At 44.4% G+C, this 15480-nt stretch overlaps 1 protein-coding gene across 3 annotated transcripts; it reads right to left on the bottom strand.

Moving 5' to 3' along the window:
- Positions 1-5061: 5061 nt before the first annotated feature.
- Positions 5062-11116, bottom strand: COPS7A (COP9 signalosome subunit 7A). Of its 3 annotated transcripts, none has more exons than XM_010990849.3 (8): positions 10808-11116; positions 10234-10438; positions 8542-8617; positions 8231-8319; positions 7073-7275; positions 6382-6487; positions 6071-6222; positions 5062-5903 (listed from the first exon to the last, which is right to left on the bottom strand). In XM_010990849.3, the coding sequence occupies exons 2-8, from the start codon at positions 10393-10395 to the stop codon at positions 5864-5866; spliced, it is 828 nt and encodes a 275-aa protein (XP_010989151.1). In that variant the 5' UTR covers positions 10396-10438; positions 10808-11116; the 3' UTR covers positions 5062-5863. The 3 variants fall into 3 exon arrangements, with proteins under 3 accessions (XP_010989151.1, XP_010989152.1, XP_010989153.2); XM_010990850.3 differs by having other exon boundaries at positions 10920-11116; XM_010990851.3 differs by having other exon boundaries at positions 10742-10814.
- Positions 11117-15480: the final 4364 nt, after the last annotated feature.

Genomic DNA, 15480 nt, shown 5'->3' with positions numbered 1-15480 from the left:
ACTGATTTGTTCTCCCTTGCTATAGTTGTGCTGTTTCCAGGATGTCATGTAATCAAGTCCCACACAGGCAGACCTCATTTTATTGCACTTCACAGACACTGTTTTTTGTTTTTGTTTCTGTTTTTTTGATGAACGGAACACTTGCGGAAACCCTGCATCAACCAAGTCCATTGGTGCCATTTTCCCTACTGCACTTGCTCACTTCATGTCTCTGTGTCACATTTTGGTGATTCTGGCAATATTTCAAACTTTCTCATGATTATTGTATTTGTGATGGTGATCTGTGATCAGTGACCTCTGATGTGACTGTTGCAAAGATTATGACTTGCTGAAGGCTCAGATGATGGTTATCATTTTTTAGCAATGAAGTATTTTAAAATTACGATATGTACTTTGTTTTAGACATAATGCTAGTGCACACAGAACAGACTACTGTGTAGTAGAAGTATAACTTTCATTTGCACCGGGAAAGCAAAAATTCATGTTCACTCGCTCTGGAACCAAACTGGCAGTAAAGGTATCGACAGCCTGTGGTATGTAACCCTTTGAGACTGGCTCCTACACTCAGCACACTGCCTTCTAGATGTACTCCTGTTGTCGTGTGTATTAATAGTTCACTCCTTTCTATTGCTGAGTAATATTCTACTGTGTGTTTATACTTTATCAACTCGTCTGTCAAAGAACATTCCAGTTTCCAGTTTTGGGCAATTATGGACAGAACTGCTATAAACATTCAGGTACACGTGTGAGAACATGTTTTAATTTCTTCAGGAGTGAAATGGCATGAGATTGCTAGGTCACATGGTAAATGCGTATTTAGCTTTGTGAGAAAATGCCAAACTGTTTCCCAGTGTGGCTGTACCATTTGGCATTCCTACCAGCAACGTGAGAGAGAGAGTTCCAGCTGCTCTGTATCCTTGCCAGCAGTTGGTATTGTCAGTTTTTATTTTATTTCAACCGTTCTGTTAGGTGTGTGGGTATTCCTTTATTCATTCTAACAGACACATCTCTGTGGTTTTAACTGGTATTCCCCTAATGATTAATGATGTTGAACATCCTTTCATGTGTTTGTCATCATTATAGCCTCTTTGATGAAATGTCTTTCAGCCATTTTTCAAAATTGGGTTGTTTATTTCCTTATTGTTGAGTTTTAAGATTTCTTTATACATTCTGCTTAGAAGTCTTGTAGACAGGGGTCTACAATGATTTTCTCACACTGTGGCTTTTCTCCTCTTGATGTCTTTTTCAAAGGAAAAGTTCTGAACTTTGATGAAGTCTAACTTACCACTTTTTCTTCTATGAATCATCTTTTTGGCGTCATATGTAAGAACACTTCGCCTAACTCCTGGTAACTAAGATTTTCTTCTGTTATCTTCTGAGTTTTATAGTTGTACATTTATATTTGTCTCTCTCTTCTTGGTTGAGTTTTGGTAACTTGTAGCTTTCAGAGTTGGTCCATTTCATCTAAGTTGTTTAATTTGTGTGTAGAATTGCTTGTAGTATTTCCTTACAATCTTCTAATGTCTGTGGCGTGTGCAGTGGTATCTCCTTTTAGTCCTGATACTGGTTATTTGTGCCTTTTCTTTCTTGCTTGCTCTCTTTTTTCTTTTTGGTCAGTATAGCTAGAGGTTTATCAAATTTATTGATCATTTCAAACAGCTTTTGGTTTCATTGATTTTTTTGTTTGTTTTCATTACTTCCTGCTCTTGTTTTCCTTCTGCTTGCTTGCTGTTTATTTTTGCTCTTCTTTATGTACCTTCTCAAGGTAGAAGCATAGATTGTTGACTTCAGACCTTCTTTATTACTGCAAGTGCTTGACGATTTTTTCTCTGATCACTGCTTTAGCTGCATCCCATATATTTTGATATTTTGTATTTTCCTTTTTGTTAAGGTCACAACATCTTCTCATTTCTCTTGGGACCACCTCTTTGACCTATGGATTTACCAATGTGTTGTTTGGTTTCCAAGTGTTTGGCAATTTCCCTGTTATCTTTGTTATTAATTTCTAGGTTTAATTCCATTATGGTCAGAAAATATACCCTGTATGACCATAATTCTTTTAAATTTGTTGAGGTTTGGTTTATGACCCAGAATATAGTCTATCTTGGTAAATGTTCCATGTGCACTTGAAAAAAAATGTGTATTCTGCCATGTTGAGGAGTGTTCTGTAAATTTCAGTGAGATCCTATTGGCTGATGGCATCACTCAGTTCTACATCCTTCTACATACTCTCTGATTTTCTGTTTACTTGTTCTTTGATTACTAGGAGGGCAGTTTTGACATTTTCAACTATAATGTGGCTTTGTGTGTTTTTACCTTGATATCTGTCAGTTTTTGCTTCATGTAATTTGAAGCTCTGTAGTTAGATGCAGAGATATTTAGAATGACATCTTCTTGGAAAACTGAAGTTTTTATCATCGTTCAATAGTCTTCTTTATCCCTGGTAGTCTTCCTTGCTCTGAAGTTAATTTGTCCGATATTCCTATAGCCACTTCAGCTTTCTTCTGATTGGTATTTGCATGGTATATCTTTTCCCATCCTTTTACTTTTAACCCACCTATGTTACACTTGAAAATGGATTTTCTGAAGACAGCATATAGTTGTATCTTTTGGTTTTTTAAATTCATTTTGATAATTTCTATCTTTTAATTATTGCACTTAGGTTGTTTATATTTAATATAATTATTATGTTTGGATTTATTTCTATCATTTTATTGTTTGTTTGGTCCTCTACTTACAATTCGACTATGTCCATGTTCCAGCCTTCTTTTGGTTTATTTGAATACTATTTAGTATTCCACTTTGTCCAGTGATTTTTTTCCAATTTTTAAGTGGTTGCTCTAGGACAGGATCGGCAAGCTTTTTCTGTTAAGGGCCAGATAGCAAATATGTCGGGTTTTGCAGGCCACACATGTCTGTTGCAACAGTCAGTTCTGATGCCGTACTGCACAGTGGGAGGAAATGTAAATGAAGTGTAACTATGTTCCAATAAAATTCAATTTACAAAACCAAGCAGTGGGCTGGACTTGGCCTGTGGACTCATGTGTATTAATCTTTGCTTCAGGGATTACAAAATACGTATGTTCACAGTTCTCTGAGAACTTTTATCTCACCACTTCCTTTTAAATGTAGAAACTTGACCGTCACCCACATCCCTTTACTTTGACGCCTCTGTTTTGCAGTTGTCACACATATTACACCTGCGAGACTGAAAACCCCACTGGACAGCTTCATAATTTTCCCTTTCAACTGGAATAAACATTTTAAAGAATTTAAAAGGAAAACAATCTATATTCCATTTATGTCGCTCTTCCTTCATTCTTGATGCCCCAAGTCTCCCATTATCATTTCTCTTCTCTCAAGAACCTCCTTTAGCATTTCTTTTACAGTAGATCTGCTGGTAACAAATTCTCATACTTTTCCTCCACCTGAGAATGTCTTTACTCCACATTAGTTCCTGGTGGTACTCCCCTCGGATGCCGAACTCTGAGGTGCCGGTGATCTTGAAGAAACGCTGACTGCAGACACTGTCTCCGCTCTTCTTGTGCGTAGACGCACCTCGGCCAACTGCTGTTCTGGCTCCAGAGACTTTGGTTTAACCTTCCAAGTGTCGTCTGTGTCACGTGCATGAGATGTGAATTCTCACAAAGGCAAGTTTTCTTCCTCCACTTCTTCCCAGAGTGGTCCAGCCCTAAGATCTCTTAAGACAGCTGTACAGGAGGGACCAGTGTGTGAGAATGTGCAAGTGGCGATAAGGTTTTTGGTTGGTTGGGAGAATTTCCCTAGTGCCCTAGGCTTGGTTATACACCAAATCCCTAAATCCTGAACCACACAGCATGGTCAAAAACAGCCCACAAATAATCTCCTTCCCCACCTCCATGCCTTGGTGGCCAAGAGCCCTTTCTTTGTAAATCAAGGACAAATTGCATTTGCATGTCCTTAGGGCTGTGAAGGGCCCCTCCTCCCTGCTTGCATGTTGGGCCAGGCAGTCCCAGCCCAGCCCGCACTAGACTTTAGAGCCACCCACTGAGAGCTGGAACTAGAGGAGCCAGGGGAGTTACGGAGTCATTATCTGGGACCAGCTTACAGGAAAATGAGACCCTGAAGTTCAAGAGGAAATCTGGGGGAATGGGCAGGTTTGGGGGAGGGTAGGGACAGGGGCAAAGCATCAGGAATTAGCGGTTTCTACACACGAGATGGTGCGGAAGGAAGAAGGGGCTTATTTCAGAGGCAGAGACTGAGAAGCAAGATGCAATAGGCCCAACAAGCCTGTCCAGGCCAAAGGTAAAATGCGAGGCTGAGAGCGTCAGCTCCTGAGACAGGGCTCACTGGACTGGTCTCATTAAGGATCCACTGCTCCTCAAGACAACGGGCCCAATTTAACCAAAAATTCAGGATCCACTCCCACTTTCCAATTCTATGACTGATACTTTTGAGACCAACGAAGAATGGTCAACCCTCCACCTCCACTAGAGGTCAGCACAAGCTCTGGAGAGCAGCTCAGTCAACACTGGGACCCTCAGGAGGCAATCCCTTCCCCTACAAGTGGGGGGCCAACTGCCCCTTACACTAGACCTTCCACTTCTAGGATGCGCACAGCAGTGCACTGGGCCAAGGAGACCAACCCTCCCAGCATGCTGTTTGGAATGCTCTGCCTTGGACAGAGGACAGGAGCCCGACTGCTGCTTCTTACTGAGACCTGAGAGTCCTATGTGGTTTTGATGCAAAAATTGCAGTTTACTATCAACTATTCCCCCTATAATTCTATAAGGTGGAAGGAAACAGGCTGAGAGCAGGGACAGTGACCATCATTTGCAGCTCCAGTGCCTACCATGGGTCGGTGCTTGGTAAGTATCCATTGCTTCTGAATGAATGCCAAGATACTCAGCAGTGTGTCCAGAGTCATACAGCCCAGGGCCGAGGGCTCCTGGCTCCTAGGCGGGGAATCGGCACGTTGCATCCAGTTCTCTCCTTTTCCCAGCACTTTGCTTTAGAGTGGACTGGGAATGAGCCTTCCCATCCACGAATACCAAGGACAGAAGATACCCAGTTCAGGGCATGTTTGTAGATAGACTTCTCATAGATTTATTTCTGTGTCATGTCATATATAGCTATATGTATATATATTCTTTTTATACAATCTCTATCCCCTTCCCTTCCCAAACTCACAAAAGTATAAATCCTTGCAAGGTTGCCATCAGGCTTTCAAACAGCCAGAGTCAAGAAAGAACCATCTCACAACAGCTCAAGAAACAGCTGCCCTTAGGTTCTGGGGTCACTGAAGCAGCAGCGCTCCCGGACCCAAGGGGAAGAGAGAGGAGAGGAAGCAACTGCTGGGTGATGGGATTCTAGGATGAAAGTGTCCAGTGGTTCCCAGAATGGCAGGCTGGCTCCGGCACTCTCAGGGTGGGAATAAAGGTGGGAGCCCTCTGGCTCTTCAGATGCTGCCCAAACAGGCTAGGGGCAGGGAGCAGGAGCTGGGGGTTAGACGTGCAGGGGTGGGGCAGTGGGAGAAGGAACATGTGTGGGTGATGCTGGCGATGGAGCAGACCCACCTACTAATGCCATATAATAAACAGAGACAGATGCTGGCTCCTAAAGAAATAGGCAGGGAGGAGGAGGGGATGATGGGACACATAAGAAAGTCACATTAAAAAGTACCAACAAAAACATGACTTGTACTCGCCTCCTCCCTAGAGAAGGTGTGATCTATGTTTGCGGGTGGGGGAGAGAAGAAGGCAGGTGAAGTGTCATGAACCTAGATTATCAGCTGGCCAAGGGCACAGGAAGGCTCTCTGAGGACTCCTAAGGGGCAGGTGGGCAGCTGGGACCCCACATCCCCAGGGAAGAAACGACAGTCCCTTCAGTTCGACTTGGACCAAATCTTGGCGCTCCCTCGGAGCCTGGCAAGGGGTGGAGAGAGAGAGAGAGGCTCAGGGACTCCCCGAAGCCCTGCAAGCTCCCCTCTTCCGAACCCCCACATAAATGACCAAAGGGATGAGGGCGGCCAGGCCTCTGGAGTGAAAGCAAGGCAGCCCGGAAGCGAGCGGTCCCTGCCGCGCTTGCTCACCCCTTGCCCTTGGAGGCCTTCTTGCCGGGCTGGCGCTGGTTGGTGCCAGGAGCCGGCTCCCGCAGCTCAGTCAGGTGCTGCTCAGGGTCCTGGGATGTGGCTGCGGCAGCGGCTGCTGTTGTAACTTTGATGGTTTTTTTAAGGTTGGCAACCTACCAGGGTAAAGAGTGGGGAAAACAAGGAAGGTTCCAGAAACTGACAGGCCCGGCCCCCGGGTCTGTTGGCGACAGCCAGTGTTCAAACCCCTCTGCCCAGGGCAGCCAGCCCAGGCTGGAGGAGCTTTGGGCCGTCTTCCTCCCCCGCCTCCTCACCTCGCTCTCAATCTGCTGCTTCAGGCCCAGCTGCTGCTCCTTGTGCTGGTTGGCACGGCTCACCTGCTCTTCAATGCCTGACAGCACCACCTCACAGCCCACACACCTGCGGGAATCGGCGGGGAGGTGTGTCAGCAGAGGGCTGCGATCACAGACTCAGAAAGACCCCTAGATCCTGGCATCCAGAGCCCTGAGTCAGAAGCCTCGCCAGGGCACCTGGAAACCGCCTGCAACAACCTTCCCAGGAGCCAGAAGGACACTCAAGACAGGATAAGGGAGGAGAAAGGAGGTGCCTGGAGACGCAAAAAAGAAGGTGTATTCATGAACTAACGTCAGACAGGAACACAGAGAGAAAACAGAAGTGGGAGAAGCCACAGCCTTTGGACAGTGCTGGTCAGACCAGTGGGTTAAATCTAGCTGAGACAGGTGAGGATCCCACCTCCCAGTGAGGATCCTCTCAGGAGCTCCCCCATCTCTCCCCCATTGCTATATGGAGAACGCGCCTCCCGCCTCCTGTTCCCCAGGCCCACCTCCACTCCTCGCTTCCCTCAGAAGCCTCTGGAGGAACGAACTCATTCCCCTGCATTCTTTTGGGTTCCATGTCTGCCGCCCAGCCCAGCACCCCCTCCAGAGAACCCCTCCCTGTCTTGGGGTGAGCAGAGAAGGGACAGCGCCGGAACACAGGTCTCACCACTCCTGTAGGGTTCGGGCGATGGCACTGAGGTCCTGGCGTTGGATGTCCCGTCCGATGCTGTAGTCAACCTCCAGCCGCTGGTTGCGCTGGTCCAGGGAGCCTCGAAGCACGTCAGCGTACACAGCCTCAATGACAAGGTCTTCCAGCTGCCGCACGTTCCGCAGGGCCAGGGCCTCCAGCAGCACTGCATATGGGATACACTGGGGCCCGGAGGTCAGGCTGGGGTTTGTGAGGTTCAGCAGCAGAGGAGGGCTTCCAAGATTCTCCTTCCCTCCTTTCCCCCTGCCCACCCTCCACTCCTACTCCTAAATCATCTCTAAAAGTCTGGTTCTAGGGCAAAATAAATAAAAGCATTTCCACATGAGAAATAACATCATGGAAAGGACAATCTTAAATCAAAGACTTATGCTCCCCTACCCTGCTTACCCTCCCCACCACAGGGGAAGAAAGTGACATCTGCCCGGGTGTCAATCCTCTGGCCACAGCTCAGGGACACACATGGACTTGGTCAAGATCAGCTTGACACAACAGAAGGATGGATGTGGGCTCTCCCTGGAGTTACTCTGTTTACCATTTAGATTCTGTCTGCTTCCAAAGAGGCATCTCACGGTAAAGAGCCTGATTTACGTAAAATCGTGAGAAAGACAGGAGAGTCAGGTAACAGGTGGGAGATGCTGACAGGCGGAGGGGGATAGTTATTAAAAAACGGAAGCCAACGGGACATACAAAGATACTTCAGGGTTATGTATTTCTTATTCTAGCAAACAGAAGCCTGGCACTTCACCAGAAGAGAGAGCACTGTTCCAGCTCGGCTGTCTGCACGGGACTTTACAGGGGGTGGGGGTGCAGGACGCTGAACAGCACAGTGAGCGACACCCTAGTTGCTATTCTGACCCAAAACACAAAAGAAGTTTTACTTAGAACCGAAGTTATTGAAAAACAGAAACTAAACAAAAAACTAAGAGAATACTATTCAGTCTAAAAGGCCACAGGTAACAGAGTTCAGACACAGACCTTGCAGGGACATCAGAGGAGGTAGGAAGAAGGAACACTGTGGTCAGAGGCTTTCTGAGGGCCACTCCCTTTATCTGGGCCCTTGAGAAGGGACACACAAAAGGGTGCTCCTCGGCCCAGGACTAGGGGGCTGTCACTCACCTTGACTTTGGCAGCCAGGGTGACAACTGATAGGTGTCGAAGCTTATTCTTCTGAGCCTCTGTGAGTGGGGGAAGGTTCCGGGCTTCAGCTAGGAAAAAAGACAAAGTGTAGGAAATCCTGGTTTTGTATTGTGGGAAGCTCTAGCCTCTGTCTCTTGCCTTTTTTTTTTTTTTTAAGTTTTCCATGCCAGTTCAGGTCTTAACCCTGACCCTGTGTACTTCAGGGATCTACATAGGATTTCTTCTAAGTCCCTCCAGAAACTGCCCTTCTCCCACCTCCAATAGTCCAGAGCTCCAGCCCCTCCGGTTACCTAAGTAGTCAGCATATGTCCCGTAAGCAAACACCGTCAGTAGCCGAAACGTGGAAGCGAAGTCACTCTCAGCCAGCTGCAAGAACATGATGAAGAGGTGACAGGAAGGGCATCTCTCTCCACCCTCCCACCCTCCTCATTTGAATTCCACTTTCTGGCCCTATCCTCCCCCTCCAACATCAGCTTTCCCAGCTCATCAAAAGCAGCTCTCTGCCTCTCTGATCACCCTCCCCATGGGAAGGCCTCATTTTCACGTCCAGGGCTTTGTTTACATGATCCCCTCAATCCACAGTCCCCTCGTCCTCCATTCACCTCCAACTCCTACCCTAAACGCAGAGCTGAAAACCTTCAGAGTGTTATCTAACTAACACACAAACACACACACACCAGACACTGAAAATTGTGTTGTGTGGCCCTTAAGAGTATTTCTGAATTTGAGTATCTTTAGGGAGTCTGCTGTACTTCCCAATGCACCAAAGACTCCCGCCTCAGCCTCACTCCCCTGACAGCTACACGGACTGGACAGGCTCTGGGATTTGTGGATTCTGCTTCAGACTGGCCTCATCTGGGAGCTTTCATCACCCAGGCCAACCCACCCAGACCTCTTCTCCTCCTACCACTGATCACCCCTTCTGGCATTTAGTCAATCAAAGGCCACCTAAAGTTGTTACCTAAGAATATCTTTCAACAAGATTACAGACCCAGTCTCTGGTACCACACTTAGGTCTAGCAGAGCTGTGCATGTAGTTGGCTCTGCCGATAAATGCTTGCTAAATAAATGACTTATACATGGATATCCATTCATCTTTATCTCTGCAACCAGAATGTAAGTATCAGAGGGTAGCACTGAGTCTCGTACTTTTCTGGTATTCCCAGACAACTAGCAGAGTGCTAAACTGGCACCCCAAACATACTTCTTTTTCTTCACCTTGATTCTCTTTAGTTCCACTGCAGAGGAAAGCAGGGAAAGATGGCAGTCTCCGAAAAGCTAAATCCATTGACTCAATCACCAGCCCACCCAGCACTGTCACAGCATCTCAGAACTCGAGCTGGTGTCATACATCTTGGCAACCCACCCACTCTGAACTTTAAACTCTTAACTCTGCCATTTCTGTGTGAACAGTTCTCTCTGCTGTGTTCCTAGCATCTTGTCGTGTGTTTTTGGGGAAAAGCTACCTTCTACCTTATCTAACTTAGTGAATTAGCATAAGGTGCAAAGAGGGAGAGAACAGGGCAGGCCAATTTCACATTCATCCTTCCATTTGTACCAGACTTTACATTTTCCCATAATCTCACCTGATATCTACAGTAACAGTGACAGGTAGTATCAGGTCCATTTTTTTTAAAAGAAAATTTAGGCTTTAAAACAAAAGTGACCTAATCAAGGTGATACAATTATTAAGAGGTACACTGATGGAAACAGGCTGGAATCAAGTCTCCTATTCTGAATCGCAAGGTCGTTTGCTTAAAAGTGAAAAATACTGGGGTTTGTAGGTCATTCATCCCCAGAAGGAAAACAAGAGGTTTAGAGATTTACCTGCCTGCTTATCTCTGCAAGCTGCCAGTTAATTATCACTGTATTCTTGTTCAACTGAATGCTTATGGGGTTGCAAAATGAGCCCTGCCCAACCACTCTCAAATTCAAACTTCAGCCCCAAGCTTCCCTGCGGGCTATCCAGGCCAGGAACCCACCTCTCTAACATTAGGCATATCCAGCAGTTCCCCAAACACGTAGACACCGGGGGCCTCCAGCACCTGGTGGATGAGCGTGGCCAGTGCTGCCCCCTTGGCCGACTTGGCCAGGAGCAGGAATTGCTCCTGGTTCTGCCCTGTCACCTTCACCTCGGCACTCATGGCTGCACTGAGCTGCGGGGACCTGGGCTCCGGAAGTCTGGAGCTGCAAGGAAAGAGGTTGTGAAGCTGGAAGTTCCTGAACTGGGAAGGGTGGAAAGCACAGGGCTAGAGGCTGGATTGCAGAGGCACTGGGCCACTTTCGCAACGAGGATTCAGAGATGGAGCAGTCTAACACTGGATCTAGGACTCCTAAAATTGGCCACTTCGATAGAAGCCTGGCTGAGACAGGGCTGCCACGCCCACCCTCCCCCATCCCTGGCCCTAACCCCAAGCCCCAGCACGTGCACCCCATTAAACCGCAAGGCACGGGTCGCAGTGGAGGAAGGGATGGCACATAGTGGTTCACCCCAACGACGACGATCCCTCAAAACTCCACGGTGCCCCGCATGTGCCCCGAACCATGTGACCTCACCCTCAAGGTCCTTCACGTGGCTCCGCCCCCTCCCTTAAAGAAGCCGCCCTGGGACCGTGGGCTCCTGTCGGCTGCCCCGTCGTATTCTGGGTCAGACTCTGCGGGCCGCTACCTGGAAGCTTCGCCTTCCAGCACACCGGGCGGGGCCACTGCTCCGTCACCTCCGGCAGCTGTTCCCAGCCTTTCCTGCCACCTCCCTGCAGAGTCGCTCTGGCCCCTAAACTCTATGGCTGGCTTCCGGCTGTACTTCCGCTCTTCCGAGGGGGTTTCGAGCGCGACGTGCCCCGCCCCCCCTCGGACTGCTGAAGCTCCCGTGAGCGACGTAGACGTCCCGCTTTCTCATTGGCTGCTGAGGAAAGACTGACGGGCGCCTTTTTTTCTGCCTTATTTCAATAAAACTTTATTGCTGGACGAGTGCTAGTAGCCACTTGCAGAGGGAAGCCTTGGTCTCAGGCAGGTTCTCGCTGGTTCCGTGTCAGCGCTAAGCGGCCTGAGTTGTGGACTTCGGGCTGTACCGGGTGCCTGAGGGGAGAGGAGAGCTGCAGTAGAAAGAGAGAGGGAGAAGGGAAAAAGCGGGTGGTGAGGAGGAGAGAGGAAGGAGACAATAATAGAAGTTGAGCTGCAGAGGTCAGCTGGGTAGTGCAACCCCTGAGTTTTCAGAAGGAGGAAGAGGCAAGAATGGAAAAGGTAAAGGAAATAATAGCTAACATGTTTTGAGTGCTTACTGTTGATCGGGCATCTTAAAAAATTTTTTTTAATCCCATTGAATCCTCGTGCCTATAGAGCGTCCGCATTGTGATTCCTGGACACCATCTGTCATGATTATAACATATGCTTGAAGAGTGATGCTTTCCTGTACATTGCCTTTTAATTCCTGGGGAAGGAAAAAAATCTTAGGTGGAGGGAAGGCACATGTTATTATTCTCATTTTACAGATGAGGAAATTGAGGCTCATCAAAATTCAGAGTTCTGCCTGGAAGACAGGTCTTTTAAAATCCGGAGCCTTCTTTCCAATTCACCATGATACTTGAAGGAAAAAATAATAAACAACTAACATTTCTATAGTATTTTATAGTTCTCACCGGACTTGCAGAAGGTCAAGTGAGAGTAAAGTTAATGACATTTTGGAGGCCTTTGTGTTAAGCACTGAGGTAAGAGCTTTACTTACTTCATTTGATGCTTATAACAATCTATTATTGTTTCCATTTTCCAAATGGAAAAACCGAGGCCCAGGGAAGTTAAGTAATTTATAAGTAATGGAGAGAGGGGAAAAGAACATAAATTAAGAGAAAAGTCATAGAACTAACTTGCAGACTTCTGCAGCTGAAGGGACTTTAAGCTCAAAGCTTATGGTCCACATGGCTTGGTTTATGATAGAAAATGAGAAGCAGAAACAGAGAAAGGAAGGAGAAGAGGAAAAAGAATGAGGAGGAAGAGGCAGAAGAGGATAAAGAAAAAGAAGAAATAAATGAAAGATGACATATGAAAGTGAGAAGAAGGGAGCAAAGGCTAATAAAACATTCCAAAGGTTGAAGGAGCCAAAGAATTTATGAGTCCAACCTTATCCATTTAAAGAGGGAAGGATAGATAAACTACAAGTTTCTACTGTACAGCACAGGGAACTGCATTCAATATCTTATAGTAACCTGTAATGAAAAGGAATATATGTATGTACATGTATGACTGAAACATTATGCTGTACACCAGAAATTGATGCAACATTGTAAACTGACTATACATCATTAAAAAAAAAAAAGTCAAAGACCTAAAAAAAAATAAAGAGGGAAGGAAAAAGAAAACTATGAGGAAAGAACAAGAAAAGGGTGAATGTATGTTCTATTATGTGCCAGGTCTTTACTTGCTCAACTTTTTTAAGACTTTTTTTTTTTTTTTGAGAAGTTTTGGGTTTACAATAAAATTGAGAGGAAGGTTCAGAGATTTCCCATATACTCCCTGCTCCCACACTTGCATAACCTCCATCATCAACATCACTCATCAGAATGGTACTTTTTTTTTTTTTTACCAAGGATGAACCTATATTGACACATAATCACCCAAAGTCCCTAGTTTACCTTCAGGGTTCACTCTTTGTGACATACATTCAGTGGATTTGGAAAACTGTATAATGACAGATATCCATCACTGTAATACACAGAGTATTTTCATTGAACTAAAAATGTGTATTGCCCTAAAAATTCTCTTGCGTTATGCCTATTTATCTCTTCCCACACCCCACCCCTGGCAACAACTGATATTTTTAGTCTCCATAGTTTTGTCTTTTCCAGAGTGAGATTGAGTAGGATTCATACAGTATGTAGACTTCTTAGACTGGTCTTCTTTCACGTTAAGTTTCCTCCATGTCTTTTTATGGCTCAATAGCTCATTTCATTTTTGTGCCAAATAGTATTCCATTGTCTGGATGTACTACAGTTTATTTATCCATTCACCTACTAAAAGACATCTTGGTAGCTTCCAAGTCAGCGCAATTATGCATAAAGCTGTTATAAACATCCTTATTCAGGGTTTTGTGTGGACATAAGTTTTCTATTCCCTTGGGTAAATATCAAGGAGCACAATTGCTGGATCATATGGTAAGAGTATGTTTAGTTTTGTAAGAAACGGAAACTGCCAAACTGTCTTCCAACTTGGCTGTACCATTTTGCATTCCCACCAGGAATAAACCAGAATTCCTTTTGCTCCATGTCCTCACCAGCATTTGGTGTTGTCAGTGCTTCAGATGTTGCCAATCTAATAGGTATGTAGTGGTATCTGCTATCATTTTAATTTGCATTTCCCTGATGATATATGTCTTTTTTTTTCTATGTTTTTTTTTTGGGTGGTGGTGAGGTAATTAGGTTTTTGTGTTTTGCGGGGGGAACTTTTTTCTTTCTTTTTGTTTTTAACTTTTTTATTTTTTTTGACTTTTTAAAGTAAATTTTATGTTTTTTCAGCTTTCATAAGATATAATTGAGATATAGCACTGTATAAGCTGAAGGTGTACAGCATAATGACTTGACACATATATATATTGTGAGATGATTGCAATTAGTTAACACCCATCACCTCATATAATTACAAAAAAATTTTCTTTCCTTGTGATGAAAACTTTTAGGATCTACTCTCTTAGCAACTTTCAAATATGCCAACACAGTGTTTTTTTTTTTTTTTTTTACTATAGTCATCATGCTGTACATGACTTCCCCAGGACTTCCAGTTGTTTATTTCATTTTTTAGTGGAGGTACTAGGGATTGAAGCCAGGACCTCATGCAGGCTAAGCACCCACTCTACCACTGAGTTATTCCCTCACCACTTCTGATGATACATGATGTGGAGCTTACCATCTGTGTATCTCTTTTGTTGAAGTCTCTGTTAAGGTCTTTGGCCCATTTCTTGACTGGGTTGTATGTTTTCTTATTTCTTGAGTTTTAAGAGTTCTTTGTGTATTTTGGATAATAATCCTTTATCAGATGTACCTTTTGCAAATATTTTGTTCATCTGTGGCTTGTCTTATAATTCTCTTGATATGGTCTGTCTCAAAGTGGAAGCTTTAAATTTTAATTAAGTCTAGCTTATCATTATTTCATTCATGTATCATGTCTTTGGTGGTGTATCTAAAAAGTCATACTCACAGTCATCTAGGTTTTCTCTTATGTTATCTTCTGGGAGTTTAATAGTTTTGAATTTTACATGTAGGTCTGTGATCCATTTGAGTTAATATTTATGAAGGGTGTAAAGTCAGTGTCTAGATCTAGATTTTTTTTTTTTTTTTGCATGTGGACATCCAGTTGTTCCAGCATCATTTGTTGAAGAGACTATCTTTGTTCTGTTGTATTGCCTTTGCTCCTTTGTCAAAGATTAGTTGACTATATGGGGGTCTGTTTCTGGGCTCTCTGTTCTATTCCATTGATCTATTTTTTTTTTGTCAATATACACTGTCTTATTACTATAGCTTTATATAGTAATATAGTATTTATAGTAAGATTTGAAATCAGGTCATGTGAGTCCTCCAACTTTGTTCTTCTCTTTCAATATTGTATTGACTATTCTGTGTCTTTTGCCTCACCATATAACCTTTAGAGTCAGTTTGTTGATACCCATAAGAGAACTTGCTGCAGTTGTGATTGAGATGGTATTGAATCTGTAGGTCAAATTGGGAAGAACTGATCTCGACAACATTGAGTCTTCCTATCCATGAATGTGGATTATTTCTCCATTTAATTAGTTCTTCTTTGATTTGTTCATCAGAGTTTTGTAGTTTTATTCATAGATCTTATATATTCTTTCTTAGATTCATACTTAAGTATTTCACATTTAGGGATAGCTAAATGATACTGTGTTTTTAATTTCAAATTCCCCTTGTTAATTGTTGGTATACAGGAAAGCAGTTGACTTTTGTATAGTAACCTTTGTATCCTGCAACTTCGCTCTAATTGCTTATTAGTTCCAGGAGGTTTTATGTTCTTGTTCATTCCTTCAGATTTTCCACATAAATGACCACGTCATCTGTCAGAAAGATAGTTGTATGTCTTCTTTCTCAATCTGTATACCTTTTATTTCCTGTTCTTGCTTTATTGCACTAGCAAAGATTTCCAGTATGATGTTGAAAAGGAGTGGTGAGAGCAGATATCCTTGCCTTCTAGTTGATCTTGGAAAGCTTTGAGTTTCTCACTGT

This window comes from Camelus dromedarius, chromosome 25 (assembly GCF_036321535.1).
Source record: "Camelus dromedarius isolate mCamDro1 chromosome 25, mCamDro1.pat, whole genome shotgun sequence".
Taxonomy (NCBI): domain Eukaryota; kingdom Metazoa; phylum Chordata; class Mammalia; order Artiodactyla; family Camelidae; genus Camelus; species Camelus dromedarius.
Note: the sequence above shows the minus strand (reverse complement) of the source record. Positions and strands in the feature narration are given on the sequence as shown.